Source organism: Ilyonectria robusta (genome assembly GCF_021365365.1).
Source record: "Ilyonectria robusta strain PMI_751 chromosome Unknown BGZ61scaffold_6, whole genome shotgun sequence".
NCBI classification, from domain to species: Eukaryota; Fungi; Ascomycota; class Sordariomycetes; order Hypocreales; family Nectriaceae; genus Ilyonectria; species Ilyonectria robusta.
The window spans coordinates 1294719-1309355 of NW_025764440.1; the positions used below are offsets into that span (position 1 = coordinate 1294719).

Genomic DNA, 14637 nt, shown 5'->3' on the forward strand with positions numbered 1-14637 from the left:
GAGTGAGATGGAGGTGGAAGAGGAAAGAAGAGAGAGCACGAAAGAGGGCGAGCGAGGAAGGGAAGGTTTTCGTTTCCGGTCGTCTCTAGTAGATCCTCAGCGAACAGGCGTGCGCCGCCTGGACTGGCGCTGGCTTGGGTCACTGTAAGAAAAGCGGGGCCCCTTTTGACAAGTGTGCTCCCCAAATCTTCATGCTGCACCATGCGGACCATCCAGCCATCCGTTGGCCAACTACGACTCTACGAGTCTAGGCCACGCAGGCGCACGCACGCACGCCATTCCACGCCGTTGCCACTGCTAATGCTTGCTATGTACCGGCCCTCTGCTCCCCCAGATGCCTGCTGCGAAGTACCTCCTTCGCTAGCTCCAATGTTACGGACCTGCAAATCAAACGCATGTGCGCCGTGAGTGCACGAAGCGAAGTACCCTCTCGTGGATACGGAGTGTTACTACTACGCAGCACGTATCGCTGCGACTATGCTCTGCGTGCTGCGGGGCCTCTGTCCTCCCCTCCGGCCGACCCTTGTCTCATCCTATCCAGGTTCTTCTGTCTGGTTACGGATACCACGCATCGCCTACGTATCCTTGTCTGTAATGCTCCGCTCGCTCCAAGGGAACTCGCTACTAGTTCGTTGAGTGAGAATGCGTGATTGAAAGGAACACACTCCCGGTCTAATAGGCTTTGGTGCCTTTTAGTGGCGGGGAATGACGAATGGCCAGTGCAAGCCCCTCTGGAAAGTCCGCCGTTGCCCCGGGTCGAGGGAAGCTCGCTCATCTAAGCACCATCCAAGCACCATCCATCCAAGCACTGTGCTATGACTGCTATCCCGCTCACTGGTCCCTGAACCTTCGAACTAACGCAGCCATGTCACCCACACATGGCCAATGTCTCGTCTTTTTAGCGGACGCCTGTGGTTCGTCCACGGCACCTAGAGGGTGTTGATCCGATCTGCGGAATCATGGAGTCCGGGGTGTTGCCGCTGGCTCTGGGGATCCGGGTTTCCCTCTGGAGGGTTGCTAGAGGGTCACCTGTCTGGGTGGCTCTGCGGACATGACAACGCCGCCCGCGCCCACCGCGCGGTGAGGTACCACAAGCGTACCGCACGCATCCACACACCTCGCCTCACCCAGTCCAGGGGATATTCGTCAGGGCTGAGATCGAGGCCTCCGGATCTCTTGGCTGTAGTGTCATACCAACAAGGCGATCTGTCCCACTGCCCTCCCACCGTCAGCTCTCTGGCGCCCCCCTCACGTGAAACACCCAGTGCCTATCGCCGTTGCAAACCGGAGTTTCTTTCTTCGAGTCTCAGCCTTATTCGCGCTCCTCGGCCCTCTCTGACCGTTTGGCGCTGTCAACTCGTTGGCTGCAAAGCCACCAAAACCTTGGCGCTCCGCCTTTCAAGCCCAATGACATAAAGGCGCCGCCCAGTCTTACTTTTCGGCGTTATCCTCGAACCGTTTCCGGCCTGCCAGCAGCCAGCCCCCCTCGGTATTGTCAGCCCAGTGAGTCAAATCAAGCGGGCCACTTACCGATGGGATGGGATGCTTTGTCTCAAAAGAAATGTTAGCCAGGCATTGGGTTGGTTGTTTCTTTAACTACCCCACGAAGTGGGTTTGCTGGGTGCTGAGTTGGGGCCTTTTATCTCCCGAGGCCAACCATTACAGAATCCCTTTACGGAAGCCCTTAAACTGTGGGATGGTTGGGTTTGATGAATACGGGCAAATTGTCCGACTTGTGTTACAATATTGGGTCCCAACATTGCTCGGCGCTTACCAAGCGCAGTACATCAACAACACCGGACTGTAAATATCGCACAATCCCAACCCAACGATCAATCCGTGCTCCCGGTCACCTAGGTACGTACTGCGTTGTATACAGACATTGCCTTCCAGCTGCTGTCTCACCTCTCACCTCCACCCTCCCGCTGTCTGACCTTGAAATATTCCCCACGACGACCCGCCCCAACTTTTCTTCTCCACCCTCCTAACGGCTTATTGGCAACGCGTGACAAGAAATGCACAAATGTACGATTCATCATCCATCATGGCATCCTTGCCTGGCAAGAATCACGCAAAAACCAGGTGATGGTTCCCATCGCTTTGCATAACTGTTGCCACTCTGGCCCACAGTTAAACGAGAGAAAAGTCCTCAGACGAGGCCCGTTCCCCGGAAACGTCGAGCATGCTTAGAAACCTACCGGGAGACAATTTTCGGTCCCAGTTTTCCGATTCCCCGATCTTTAATCCAAGCGGTTCATTGTCGCTTAATTCACTCAATGCGTCGTGGTCACTCTCAAGCACAATGGAGCTCCTCCTGTCCACGTGCTATTTTTGGCGGCCCCGTCATGTTGATTGTTAATCTGTGCTTCAAGCGACGCAACGATACACAAACCAGATAATCGTGGTTGTGCCGCCCACACGAACTCGCACATAAAAGATGCTCTTCTAACACTCGTTTGCTTATTCCCTATAATTCCCTCTTATTCCTCTTTCAGGTGTGAACTAAGTGTAGTGAAATCAACAACAGCAGTGTTGACCGAGCCGGCGAGAGCTGTGTCCCAACTCCAAAATTGGCGAGCGGTTCCGCAGAAGAACCCTTTGAGGAGGACTCAACCCATGCCAGAACAGGTTCTTAAGCTTCAATTGCCTTGAATAGGTAATACCGGTGACTCTTCCCTATTTGCCCTTCAAGGCCTCTGAACCCACCGTTTGGCGGTCTATGCACAAGTTCGGCGCTAGGTTCACCTGCTCCACCTGCCCGGTGGACCGGAGAACTCATTCCGTTCATATCAAAAAGCGCAATTCTAGCCGCCGACAACGGACCCAGAGGTCGCTTGGGGTCGTTTTTGTCAAATTGGATTCGCCAAAAGTTTGTAGGAGGAACCCAAATCTCCCTAGTCGAAGATTGTCAATGGTCCGGTCCGATACATTGACTTCCCTAGATACACCGAAACCAAACTGCATTCTCACTCCCTTCACACGGCCATGAATATTCTACGATTTGGCTATTGATGATCATATCTCAAAGTTCACTCATCTCCCCGACTTTTTGTGATTTGCCCAGGTTGTAGATTCGCGATTGCTTGAGGAACTCTCTACCTACGTGCCAGAAAAGTGTGGCTGTAAGATATCCTGAGTTCAAATGCCAGTTCAAACATCGCCCCAGCAGTCATCATCCTCCGAATACTCGCCAGTCTTGCTTGCCTGAGCCAAGATATTTTCGATTGATTTGTCGCCAGCTTCAGCTGCCCACCAGAGTGGCGAGCGACCATCGTTATCCCTCAATCCTATATTGGCATTGCCCGTCTCAAGGAGGATATTGATAACCTCTCCTCTCCCCCCACAAGCAGCCCACGAGAGCGGAGTGCGACCATTGTCATCTTTTGAGTCTACATCAACTGCACCGGACTTAAGCAGAAACTGCATAGCGTCCGGGCTGGCACAACTGGCAACCCAAGATAGGGGAGTGCGACCGACGTTGTCTTTTGAGTCCATATCAACACTACCTGTTTGGAGTAGGAGCTTCATAATAAAGACGTCATTGACTTGGGCAGCCCGTGAGAATGGGGTGCGACCATTGCTATCTTTCAAGTCCACTTCAATGCCGGACTTCTCGAGGAGGAGCTTGATGTTTTGTCTGTTGCTATCACAGACGGCCCATGAGAGTGGAGAATACTCAAAATCGTCTTGTGAGTTAATTTCAACCGCATCTGTAGCAAGTAGGAGCTCCAAAGCTCCTCGTGCACTGCTAGATGCAGCCCATGAAAGTGGGGTGCGGCCACTGTTGTCCCTGGAGTTTATGTCGACATTCCCTGTTTCGAGTAGAAGCCTGGTGATTCCGACACTTCTGGATACTGCATAAGAAAGCGGAGTCCGACCAGAATCGTCCTTGGAGTCGGGAAGGAATTTCCCAGTTTCGAGGAGAACGGAGAACAGCTCCAGGTCTCCCATCTCTAACGACTGTGACAGTGTTGATCTCCCCTCTGAGAATGAGAATCTGAACCGAGGTATCATATCGAGTTGACTTCTCCCTACTTGGAAAATCCGGTTGCACTGTCCCCGAAGTGTGCCCGATGGTGGCAGACTCTCAAGTAAGGCCTCCCAGAATAACTGGAGAGCTTCGTTGCTCTTCGAAGCTATAGCAGCGAAAAAGGGACAGCCATAACTTTCTTTGTCTTCTTCATCAATGCATGATAAAGGATCTGTATGGGTCCTAATCAAGTACGGCATGTTGGCTTCCGCTAATATGTAAAGCAGGCTCGCTCCAGGTGTGTATAGGGTCTCGTAAGGATTTCTCACAATGTTGCGAAGGCTGGTCCACATTGCTAGGTCGAATCTCTGGATGAAACTTTCCTGCGAAATGCCACGATTTCCCGCTGCTTCTGCATGGTACAACACATTGCGGACAGCATACTCCAGGAATGGAAATGCGTTGACTACTGACCGGCCAACGCCTATTTGCCGGGAGCTGTGATATAGACTCACCCCGTCAAGACCAAGCCGAGTAGAAATGCCTGGGCTGGTATAGTTGAGACAACACTGCTTAAGCTTGTCGTGACTGTATCCGACGAGATTATCCTTAAAATCAGGCCAAATATTGCCCAACCCATTTTCCTTGACTAAGAAGTCTTGAACCGACTCGTGTATGAACTGGATGGTCGGGATTTTAGACTTCGTCTCTTCAGTGAGGCCTTTGGAGCAGTCGAGGATGAATCTCTTCATATCCGCCAGAGAAATATCGTGAGGACCCCACGAGGATAGGGCCCTTGGATTGCCAGACAGAATAGCAAAGTATAGCTCCTCTGGTTTCAATGGCCTTTTTGCAAAAAGAACCCACTGGATGCACAGGAAGAGATCCCCCTGGTCCTTGCAGTCGCGGAACAAAATATCCCGAAATAATTCGTGCAAATCATCAGGAATTTCCTCGAGCCGCTGCCGGAGTGTGTGAACGCGCCCCCGATCGTACTCCTTGTTCAGAATCCCAACCACGAGAACCACCCACAAGAAAACACTGGACGACTTTTTTTGAAGCTCAGCTCTAATCGTCTGGGCCAGCTGACCACCGCCAATCTTTAATTCGCTGCCAACGAAGTTGGCGATATCCTGGCTGTGCCCTTTTTGGTCTTCGAGAATCAAACTCAGACCATGCTTCGTCGCAATGTGTGGGTAATGCCTGCTCGAAAAGCAGACCTGAAATTTGATGCCAGCGGACACGGCCAATTCGCTAGTGTGTTCAAAGAATGAGACCATATCTCGGATTTGACTGTCGTCGCATTCGTCCAAGGCATCGATGAAGCAGACCACAGATGACTTCCCCAAACTCTGTATCGCTTGTTCAAAAAGTGACTTCAATGAGTCAATATTCCATTGATATAATGCCGCGCTCGAAATTGGTATTGTGAGGGAGTCAAAGACGCGCAGAAGCGTTCTAAGCCGTGTCAGAAGCTGGTGTAACAGGGACCTATACATTCCCATTGTAGACTTTTCGAGGTCGTCTCCTCGTGCGTTGAAGAAAAAGTTGATGATGACTACGTTCTCCATAGTCTGGGTAGCCTTAGATAGGACAAATTTCATCAATGTCGATTTCCCGGCACCGGGCTTTCCTTTTATCCATAAGAAACCGCGGTGTTCCTTAAGCTGACTAGGATCCAGCCAGTTGAGGTATTTGGTATCTCTTAACACCCATCGGCATGTCTCACTGTGAGCACTTCGTATGGTCAGATGCCGAGTATCAATTTGTCCAAACCATAATGACTGTAGAAGTCTCAGGCTAGAATATTCATCCATGCCCTTTCTCTCTCGTCGATTGGGCGAGTTGGTAGCCGCTAATGTCATCCTCCGAAGAGCAGCACCGACTTTTTTGAACTCGGGGTCTTCCGTTCCCGTGAACCGAGTCATTCCCATATGATCTCGGCCAATGTGCTCTACAAGTTCGATGTCCGGGATATGTAGACACGATGATCCATCCTCGACGACCTGTCAAAATGTTAGTAGTGCATGTGCATATTCCGAGCTACGCGTACCTTTTTTCCCAATGTGCTTTTGGCTCCGTATTGTTCTTGGAAAGAATGTATGACCCAATTGCGCTCCCGAGCTATCGGGCCGAACACATCCCTCAACTCCCTAAGACGCTCTGACGAAGGCAGTAAAGAGTTGACAACCTGCTCATTGACACGATAGCCGGATGCTCTGAAAGCCTTCTCCGCAATACTCAAGAGAAATCCCCGAGGGTCAGCACCACCATGTGGCGTGCCGAAAAACATGACACCGATTGTAGCGTCGAAAACGCTGCCAAGATGACTCTGGGCCGCGCAACAGCCATGAGACCTTCGTAGCAATTCCTTGACGACAATCCCCCCGAGACTATGTGCAATGAACAACACTGGTCTCAGTAGTTCTTCCCGGCGCTCAGCCTCCAGGGCGACCAAAAAGTCCCAGGCAATATCATACACCGTGTGTGTGCTCACAGGCGGGCCTGTCCAATGTTGAATCTTGGAGTCATACCCGTAAGTCAGGACTCGCGCACCAGGGATAATTTCTGGGAGTAGATCTTGTGGCCAAAATGTGCCAGCATTTTCAGTGCTGGTTCTTCCTCGGTAGACTTTAGATAGTATGTTTCGTCTTCGGTTTTTGGGTTCGATAGGTTCTGTCTGTTCGACGTGCTTGCTATTTTTGTACGTCCAGGTTCGCTCTGGATGACCCTTGAACCCATGGACGAAAACAATACTTTCTAGTTAGCAAAAAGCATGCGAGGCAGATTGAAAAGCACGTACTCCAAAGATGGCTCGTTAGGGTCAACAACCACTGTCAAGCCAGTTGGTGTGATCGCATGTTGCCGGCTTGCGGCTGTTCCCTCGCTCATGGTAAATAGACACCTGTGTAGAGGATCGCACAGCTAGAGACTTTCCAACGAAAAAGAAAACATTCCCGTTCGATCGCGGTCCCAATGAGTTGAAGCAATTAGAATTGGCGCAGCCTGACTCGCTGATTAGGCAGCAGTTGGGCATGTGTCGCAAGATGCACACGATAGGACAGTACCTCGCGTTGCGCTTTTGCTGCATGGTACCTACCAAGGTAAGGTAGGTATGGTACTGCGGTACTTTACCCAACGCGCCATGGGCTTTGATTACTGAGCGCCACCTTCATCGCCACAATATTGTCGCTGTCTCGTTGGCATCATTTGCGGCGGGTTTGTCTCGGCTCGAGATTCGAACATCTTTTCTCCAGCGCTCGCTATCAGCGATTGAATAGGGATGAGCATGCCATCATGGCGCCGGTAGATAGTCGGGTAGGAATTTAAGAGTCTCGAGGGGTGTGGCGAACGGTTCCTCGTCCCCATACGCCTATTAGCAGTCTGTGTCTGTTCCCCTATCCATGACGAGATCGTGGAGCCGACTCCTTTCTTGCTTTTCGCACTATCGCAGATCGAGAACAACTCGAGACACGCCTTCGACATAAACAAAGCGAATTCGATAACATTGAGCACATTTCCGCTAAGGCGCGGTACAGGTGGCTTCCCTGAATGCACTTCCGTCCGAGATACGACATCGTTCAGAAAAATGTCGACTTCCCTATTAGTGAAGACATTGTTAGGGAACCTCCTGAAGAGTTGATGGCAGAGAGATCGGCATGGACAGACAAGACTAATTTCCGGTTGGACGGGCGAGAAAGGAGCTTTTGTGAGCATTAGCGAAACCAAGACAATGAGACTGGGATACAATGAGAATGCACCTGTACACATTGAAACACATACACATAGTACTGGTTCATTTCAGCACACTTCTCTAATGTACTATATTGTTGGTCTCCATGTCATCGATCTTTCCTTGTCAAGATTCTCATTCACAATTTCTAGTCTCATCTGCCTAAACTTAAGTGCTTTTCTGACTGTTATCAAGCCATCCCCGTTCCCCAATAGTTCTATTCCCCGCACTGCACTAGCTAATTCTAGCCATCTGATAAATCACCCAGCAGCGAGACATATTAGTTCCTCAGCTAGTGTTGAGACATCCACGCTCTATCATCCCGGGCTCCTTGCCTCCCTTCAACCGCAAAGCCAGCCTCAGATACTGTATGGGCCATTCTGCCGGGTGGTGGCTGTGACGATATATCGCCTCTTTGCTTGTATCTTCCAGTCTCCGTCAATTTACCCTCTTAGTATCCAAAATCTTCCCACACAACCTTCTCTCCTTCCAACCAGCCCCCCAGCGCCGTCAGCAACGCAGGTCCCGTACACAAAAAGAACCGCGCCCCGCGCCCTTTCAACTCCTCCACGTCCCCACGTCCCATCCTCCGCCTCTCCACCTCTGTTCCCAGCCGTTCAATCTGCTTCTGCTCCGCCTGTCCGGTAATGAAGAGTGTAGTGGCGGCCGCTAGTGCGGGGATCTTAGCAAACGTGTCCGCAGCGAGGGGTATGTCCTCCCCACGGAGAGTCCAGAGTAACTTGAGGGGAACGCCTTCGTCCAGGACAGATTGGGCCTGAGCGAGGAGAGGCGTGATGCCTACTCCCGCAGCGATAAATATGGGCTGTGGTGCTTTTTGGTCTGCAGGAATGCGAAATTCTTCTTCGCCGCCGAACCCAAGGACAGGAATGTCCAATGGCACACGTAGGTTGTGCTTCCACAAGAAGTTCGTAACAGGCCCATGCTTCCTTGCTGTAATTTGTACCTGCTTTGATCCTGGAGGACTCGACACCGTAAATGTTCGGACGTAGTCATCGTTCAAGCTCTGGGGATCTTCATCCCGCATATGTGAATAGCCCGCGCTCACCTCCTGCTGGAAGTCAAACGTGACATATTGACCAGCATGCCACTGGAGCACACGGTCTGACCTCGACGAAAGTTGAAACGTAAAGCGGTTAACGGTCGGTGTCAGCGCCTCGCGCTTCACAAGACTCGCCGAGATATCTGACTGTGAGGATCCAACGTGCGCATCGTGCTCGGACAGGAGATGTCGGGTCGGTGGGTTATACGGCGAGCGCTCCAGAGCATAACCACGGAAGGGTAGACCCGACTTGACAAAGCGGGCAGCAGTGACGGAGATTTTGACTGCGAGTTGGGTTCGTGCGAGGAGGCTTGATGCTTCCTCACCAACGAGGATGGAAGCCGAGCCTGTGAGGTAGAGCACGTCCGCCGTGTCGAAATCAGGAATCGCTATCCCAACCAGAGGGTTGACCTTGAAATTTCCCAGAGTCTGGTACAGTCTGTTTCCGGAGACTTGCAGTTTGTTAGCATTTGGAATTTGAGACGTGCGTGATGGGAGACTTACACTCTGGGTATATCAACTCCAAGCCATCTGCATGGTTTTTGACAACCCTCACAAGCCCAGGATTTCCACCCCGATGATTCGTATCCATAGTCTCCCCATTCGTGCTGGAGAGGAAGAACATGTCGGCCTTATCAATTAGGTTTAATGCCTCCTGCGACAAAAGCAGACTGTCGGAGACTAGCTCAGGCTTCATCTCGTGCGTCACAATATCCTTCTTGTTGAGATACTTGGGACAATTACCCAAGCTCCCTGTCACAAGCATGGCCATCTGCACATCCTTGCCGCCGTTAACTGCAGCGCCCGCCACCATCTTCCCCATCAGCTTGACACGGTCCCTCGTCTCCAGATCAATCGACAAACCCGCCATCTCCTTCCCCTCTCCGCCTCCGGGCCGAACAACCGTGTCGGCCTCCGCATCCTTGCCCTCCCACAGCGCTTTGAATACCGGGTCGTATTGCGTGTCGACAGAGCTATTAAACGCGAGCACACCTTCGGCGACTGGCCTTGCGAATCCTCGGTCGCCGCCCCAGACGGTTGTCCACGGTCGGCCGGCGTCGTCGAGCGTGCCCAAGGCGACGAGCGACGATTGCATCACTCGCATGCCGTACCGCATGGGCAAGCCGGGGGCAGTGGGGTCTTCATTGCGCGGCACCTTGAGCAGCTGGTGCATGGCGCGCTCGCCTTCGTGGAATTCTGAAATGAGAGACGGCATCGCGGCGAAGGTAGCCCAGGTCAGTGAAGTGATGATGCGACTGACTCCGAAGGTCATAGGTACAATACGAATCGAGGACAGGTATCATATAAAGAGATCTCACGGATGTCTCGGCTGCAGAAACGTTGAAAGGAAACGGGCAAATACAATGGGATGCATTCGACGTAAGCGACATGGAATCAATTGCCTTAACTTTGGCGTTGACAAATCACTGCACAGCAAGGGCGCGCATTACAGATGGCCCATCGACCATGACATCAGCACGCCGGCCACTCTGGAATCATCAGGCCAGTCACGTCACGGTCCAGTCAGCCCTCACTGCAACATCGCTGTACTTCGCCGAGCTAAACGCGACTTCAAATACCCCAATCATATCAATTCCAGCCCCCTGAATGCAGAATAGGATATCAATATTACATCAGACGCTAGGCCTCTTTTCAATGCCAACTCCTTGGCCCCGGATCGTTAAAATCGTTAATAAGCCTCCTCAAAATCGATCCTTAAATATCCATCGACGTCATTTCTTAGTTCCAGCGTTCTCGTCCCCTTTGAGATTCAACATCATATCCTTGAGGTGGCCCACCAGGGCCAGGCGAAGGACCCATGCGAGGCGCAGGGGAAGCTCTCATAGCATTCTCTGGGAGAACCATCGAAGAAGGAGCAACTGAATTGGAGGTCACTGAGGAAGTCGTTGAATATCGGTCTTGAAATCCTCCAACTGGCGGAAGAGCCTGCGTTGGGGCCGTCATGTTCCGTTGCGGAGGGTACTGGGGTCCGCGGGGAGGAAGTGGCCCAGTAGCACTTCGCATGGGTTGGTTCATGGGTCTTTGTTGCCCACCCCAGTTGGAGTTGACCGTAGGTGCTGGGCTGGCCCGGCCGTCTGGCTGCAGTGGAGCTGTAGCACTTCGCATAGGCTGATTAATGGGTCTTTGTTGCCCGCCCCAGTTGGAGTTGGCCGTCGGTGCTGGGCTCGCCCGGCCATCTGGCTGAGGTGGAGCCGTAGCGTTTCGCATGGGTTGGTCCATGGCTCTTTGTTGTCCACCCCAATTGGAGTTGACGGGGCTCGTCTGGCCATCTGGATTATAGGCCTCGTATGATCTTTGAGCTGGCGCGGATATCGGCGAAGATACGAAAGATCCTCCGGATTGCGAATAGCTGTCCATGGGTCGCGCACTCGGCGCACGAGCTGGGGGAGGGAATGGCAGTGTCTCGCCACGCATGGGGGCAGGGGTTTCGGTAAAGCGATCCCCACTCGAAGTTGACAACATTGGGCGGAAAGGAGCCTGGGGACCGAAGTTGCCATGCGAGTTAGGCATGGTGGGTTGGGACTGGGGATAGCCATCGTAGTCCAGGTTGGGTACCTGAGGGGTAGGAGAAGGCGGCCTCCCGTAACCCATCTCAGAGGCGGTAGAGATCAAGGGCGCTCGTGACGAGTAGCTTGAGTTTGACACCCCGGTGCCTGTTCTTGAAGGCGCGGGTCGTGGTGGATAGCTTGCGTTCGACGCCATGGTACCCGTCCTCGAAGGTGCCGGTCGTGATGGGTAGCTTGCGTTTGACATCCCGGTGGCCGTTCTCGACGGAGGCGTCCGCTTTTGGTCCATGTTACTCAACTCCACGCCACCAGGGGTTCCGGGACGCGACGAATAAGCAGGAAGTGTCGCCATAGTGTCATTGCGTCCCAGCATTGGCATGCTTGGAATCTTGTCGTCGTCCGTGGGGCCAACATTTGGCAGGGTGGGAAGAGTTGCTATACGCTCCATGGGAGGTTTCTCGCCATTCTTCTTAGCTGCTTTGAATTCGGCTTTCAGACGGTTAGCCTCTTCCCTTGCCAGTGCCTTGTTAACCGTTTTGGTTACAATCTTCATCAAAGTCTTGGTGACCTTGCGTGAGCAGTAACCAGAGAGGCCACCATCAGCACTAGGAATCCAGTGCCAGAGGAAGAAGAGCCAGAAAAGCACAGCAGCGAGAAGAAACAGTGCTGAGAAGACCCAAATCACCAGGGTGAAGCACATGCCTGAGAGGGTAAGCGCTTGGCGGTAGTCAGACTCCGCAAGGTCCTTGATTTTCTGGAAGAAGGCGGTGATGGAGCCCCCGACAGAGTCGGAAGTAGCAGCAAGCTTTGCATCATACACCGCCTTAATTGTGAAGGCATTGATGACCTGGCGAGGCCCGGAGCAGATGATGACACGAATCCACGCTATAGACGAGTTAGCAATCTCAATATCACCGTCCAACGGCACCACAACTTACACTGGAAGCTGAAGTAGGTAAAGAGGGCGATGTACTCTGCGCCCTTTTTACTCTTCGTAAGCTCTGCGAAGACAAGGAATCTCCTGAAGCCCAAGCCAGAACCCAACCGGATCGATTCCCATCGAACTGCAAGACTGTCCATATAGCATTCGGCAACATTTCCTCGCCGAATAACTTTGATGGCACGAATACCTTCATATCCGAGGTTGAGGAAGGAAAGGATGATACAGATGGAGAAAATCCACTTGCTGATATCGATGTTAATGGCTGGGTCAATGCCTCCAGACCAGCGGTTGAAGGCGAGTAAATTGACGGCGGTAAAACTGTCGACGGCGTATACGGCAATGGAGATGATGAGCATGAACCACAGGTAGATGTAGGCGAAAACGGTACCGCAACCCTTGGCCTTGAAGTCCTTCAGGTTGATGTACTCCCATCTCTGATCGGCCGTCTCCGCGGTCTGCTTCTTGCGGTGGCTGAGGCAACCCATGTTGTGGAATTGAACGTGAGTAAAGGAGTAAACGGCCTGCCGAATCAGGGGAATTGCTGGAAAAAATGGACGAAGGGAAAGTCGTAAATCGGGTATCGAAGTTGAATGAGAGTAAATGACAGGTGAGCGGTCCTGCCGTCGAACACAAATCGATCTTCGCCTGCGAAGGGTTCGACAGTGCTGCTATCCAGAGCAAGCGTACGAGGTCGATATCGGGTCGGATCCTCGCCAGGAGACTGTAAGGAGGGAGAAGAGAGAGTGAGATGTCTCAACACAATGGGTGGACGTAAGTGGATGCGCAGGTGTTACACCGGGGGGGCTAGGCGACGGGTCGGTGCGCGAGGTGGGCCGTCAGGATCGCGAGGACGAGCGCATGTCGCTAATAGAGAGTGCTGAAAGAGCGGTTGGGAACATCAACAGCCTAACGACTGATGAGGTTTGGCAATTGGGAGATGTTGGCTACGCGGTACGACGCGGGGCGCACACGGAAGGGTCGAACCGTCGGATGCCGAGCGGAGATGTTTGAAGGATCCGCGCAGGAGGAGGAGGGAGAGACGGTGGATGTCTGGGCGCGCTGCAGTTGGATGTGCGCGAAAGGCGAGAACAAAGGAACTGGGATAGCGACAGGGTGTCGGTATTGTAGTCTCGGGTGGCTGCAGGATTTAACGCAACGGGACAAAAGAGTGACGAGAACGGCAGAGGCCTATTGTGGCGGCCATGACAATAGCAAGCCGGGAGGATTTGGGATGAAAACGGACGGAGATGGGAGCAAGTGTCGCAAATGAAGGGGAGGCCGCTGGTAGTGGTCTCTAGAGCGCGCCTGTCACCTTCCACCTTCCCACTTTACCACCTTCCCGCCGGAGACGGGGACGGAGACTAGAGCTGCTTTCCGGGAGATGCAGCCTGCCGTCCATAGCGGGCGCCAGAGCGTGGCGCCATGCCCCGTTGCAACGCAGGTACCAGCCGCCCCGGGCTGTTTCGGGCTTAGTGGTTGGATAGCGGCCGTTTGGGAGGAACCATTGTTGAGGCGCGCCGTTTGCTGATTGGCCTTGAGGATAACCGGCACTAAGCTTCAGAAGGCCCATATCGTCATCAGGGGGCCTTTGACACTATCCATGGGGATCTTCAGTGGTCTCAGAGGCCCCCAAGACCGGGAAAATGCGCAGAGGGCAGCACTACTGCGTTCTACATGGGAAAGCCATTCAGAGGGCATAACAGGGGACCCGGTTGCGGGTGGCGCCAGGATTGCATTGACCACTCAAAGCGCTCCCTTGTTGATCAGAGCCTACCAAGGCAGATGGACCCATGCTCAAACGAGGGTCCAACCGCCACCGGAAATCCAACGCGAATGCATCTCATCCAATCCTGGTTCCTCCATCCGGGGACAGACGAGAAGGCAACGCCTGCGGGTTAGCCGCCAGCTGTCAACGGCGTCTGCTTTCGCTCATCGCCGTTCCCGCTGCCGTTGCAGCTATTCTGCGAGCGGTGACGATAATAACATCAAATCCCCGTGGCTGCATCCGAATCGTCCAAATGCGGCTGGCCGACGCGTTGCACGACTGATTTCGGTGCTTCCACCACGCCGGCTTTCCCGTCTAGCGACACCAACTGTTTCAGACCGGTTCCATCACAACGAATCCCACAAATCCCACGTCGCGCCCGACGCATTCAATTCTCCCTCTCCCGTTGCGGATGAAACGGGCTAGACTGACTACCCGGGCTACCTCCCCCGCCCCAATTCATGACACCAAATGGCACAAGGCGCCTTTGCGGAGGGAGGGTCTTGGTCTTCCTCCTCGTGCAAATCGCCGTCTCCCAGGAAGAACCAAGTCCCCTACGAACGCTTCGGTTGGGCAGCCGTCACCTGCAGTCCAGACGCCGGCTTCGGCGCGCCGGGAGATTGACGGCCCTCCGGCCG

The 14637-nt window shown here is 53.2% G+C and overlaps 3 protein-coding genes across 3 annotated transcripts; all 3 read right to left on the reverse strand.

Moving 5' to 3' along the window:
• Positions 1-3150: 3150 nt before the first annotated feature.
• Positions 3151-6327, reverse strand: BGZ61DRAFT_416603 (uncharacterized protein; the record flags this gene model as incomplete). The annotated part of the gene is made up of 3 exons (XM_046243391.1): positions 6024-6327; positions 3846-5976; positions 3151-3545 (listed from the first exon to the last, which is right to left on the reverse strand). The coding sequence occupies exons 1-3, from the start codon at positions 6261-6263 to the stop codon at positions 3151-3153; spliced, it is 2766 nt and encodes a 921-aa protein (XP_046106902.1). The 5' UTR covers positions 6264-6327.
• Positions 6328-8154: 1827 nt separating this feature from the next.
• Positions 8155-9979, reverse strand: BGZ61DRAFT_346865 (uncharacterized protein; the record flags this gene model as incomplete). Its single annotated transcript, XM_046239922.1, has 2 exons — positions 8155-9215; positions 9268-9979. The coding sequence occupies 2 exons, from the start codon at positions 9977-9979 to the stop codon at positions 8155-8157; spliced, it is 1773 nt and encodes a 590-aa protein (XP_046106903.1).
• A 290-nt stretch (positions 9980-10269) lies between these two features.
• BGZ61DRAFT_199061 (uncharacterized protein) lies at positions 10270-12934 on the reverse strand. Its single transcript, XM_046237893.1, has 2 exons — positions 12230-12934; positions 10270-12176 (listed from the first exon to the last, which is right to left on the reverse strand). The coding sequence occupies exons 1-2, from the start codon at positions 12717-12719 to the stop codon at positions 10504-10506; spliced, it is 2163 nt and encodes a 720-aa protein (XP_046106904.1). The 5' UTR covers positions 12720-12934; the 3' UTR covers positions 10270-10503.
• Between the last annotated feature and the right edge of the window lie 1703 nt (positions 12935-14637).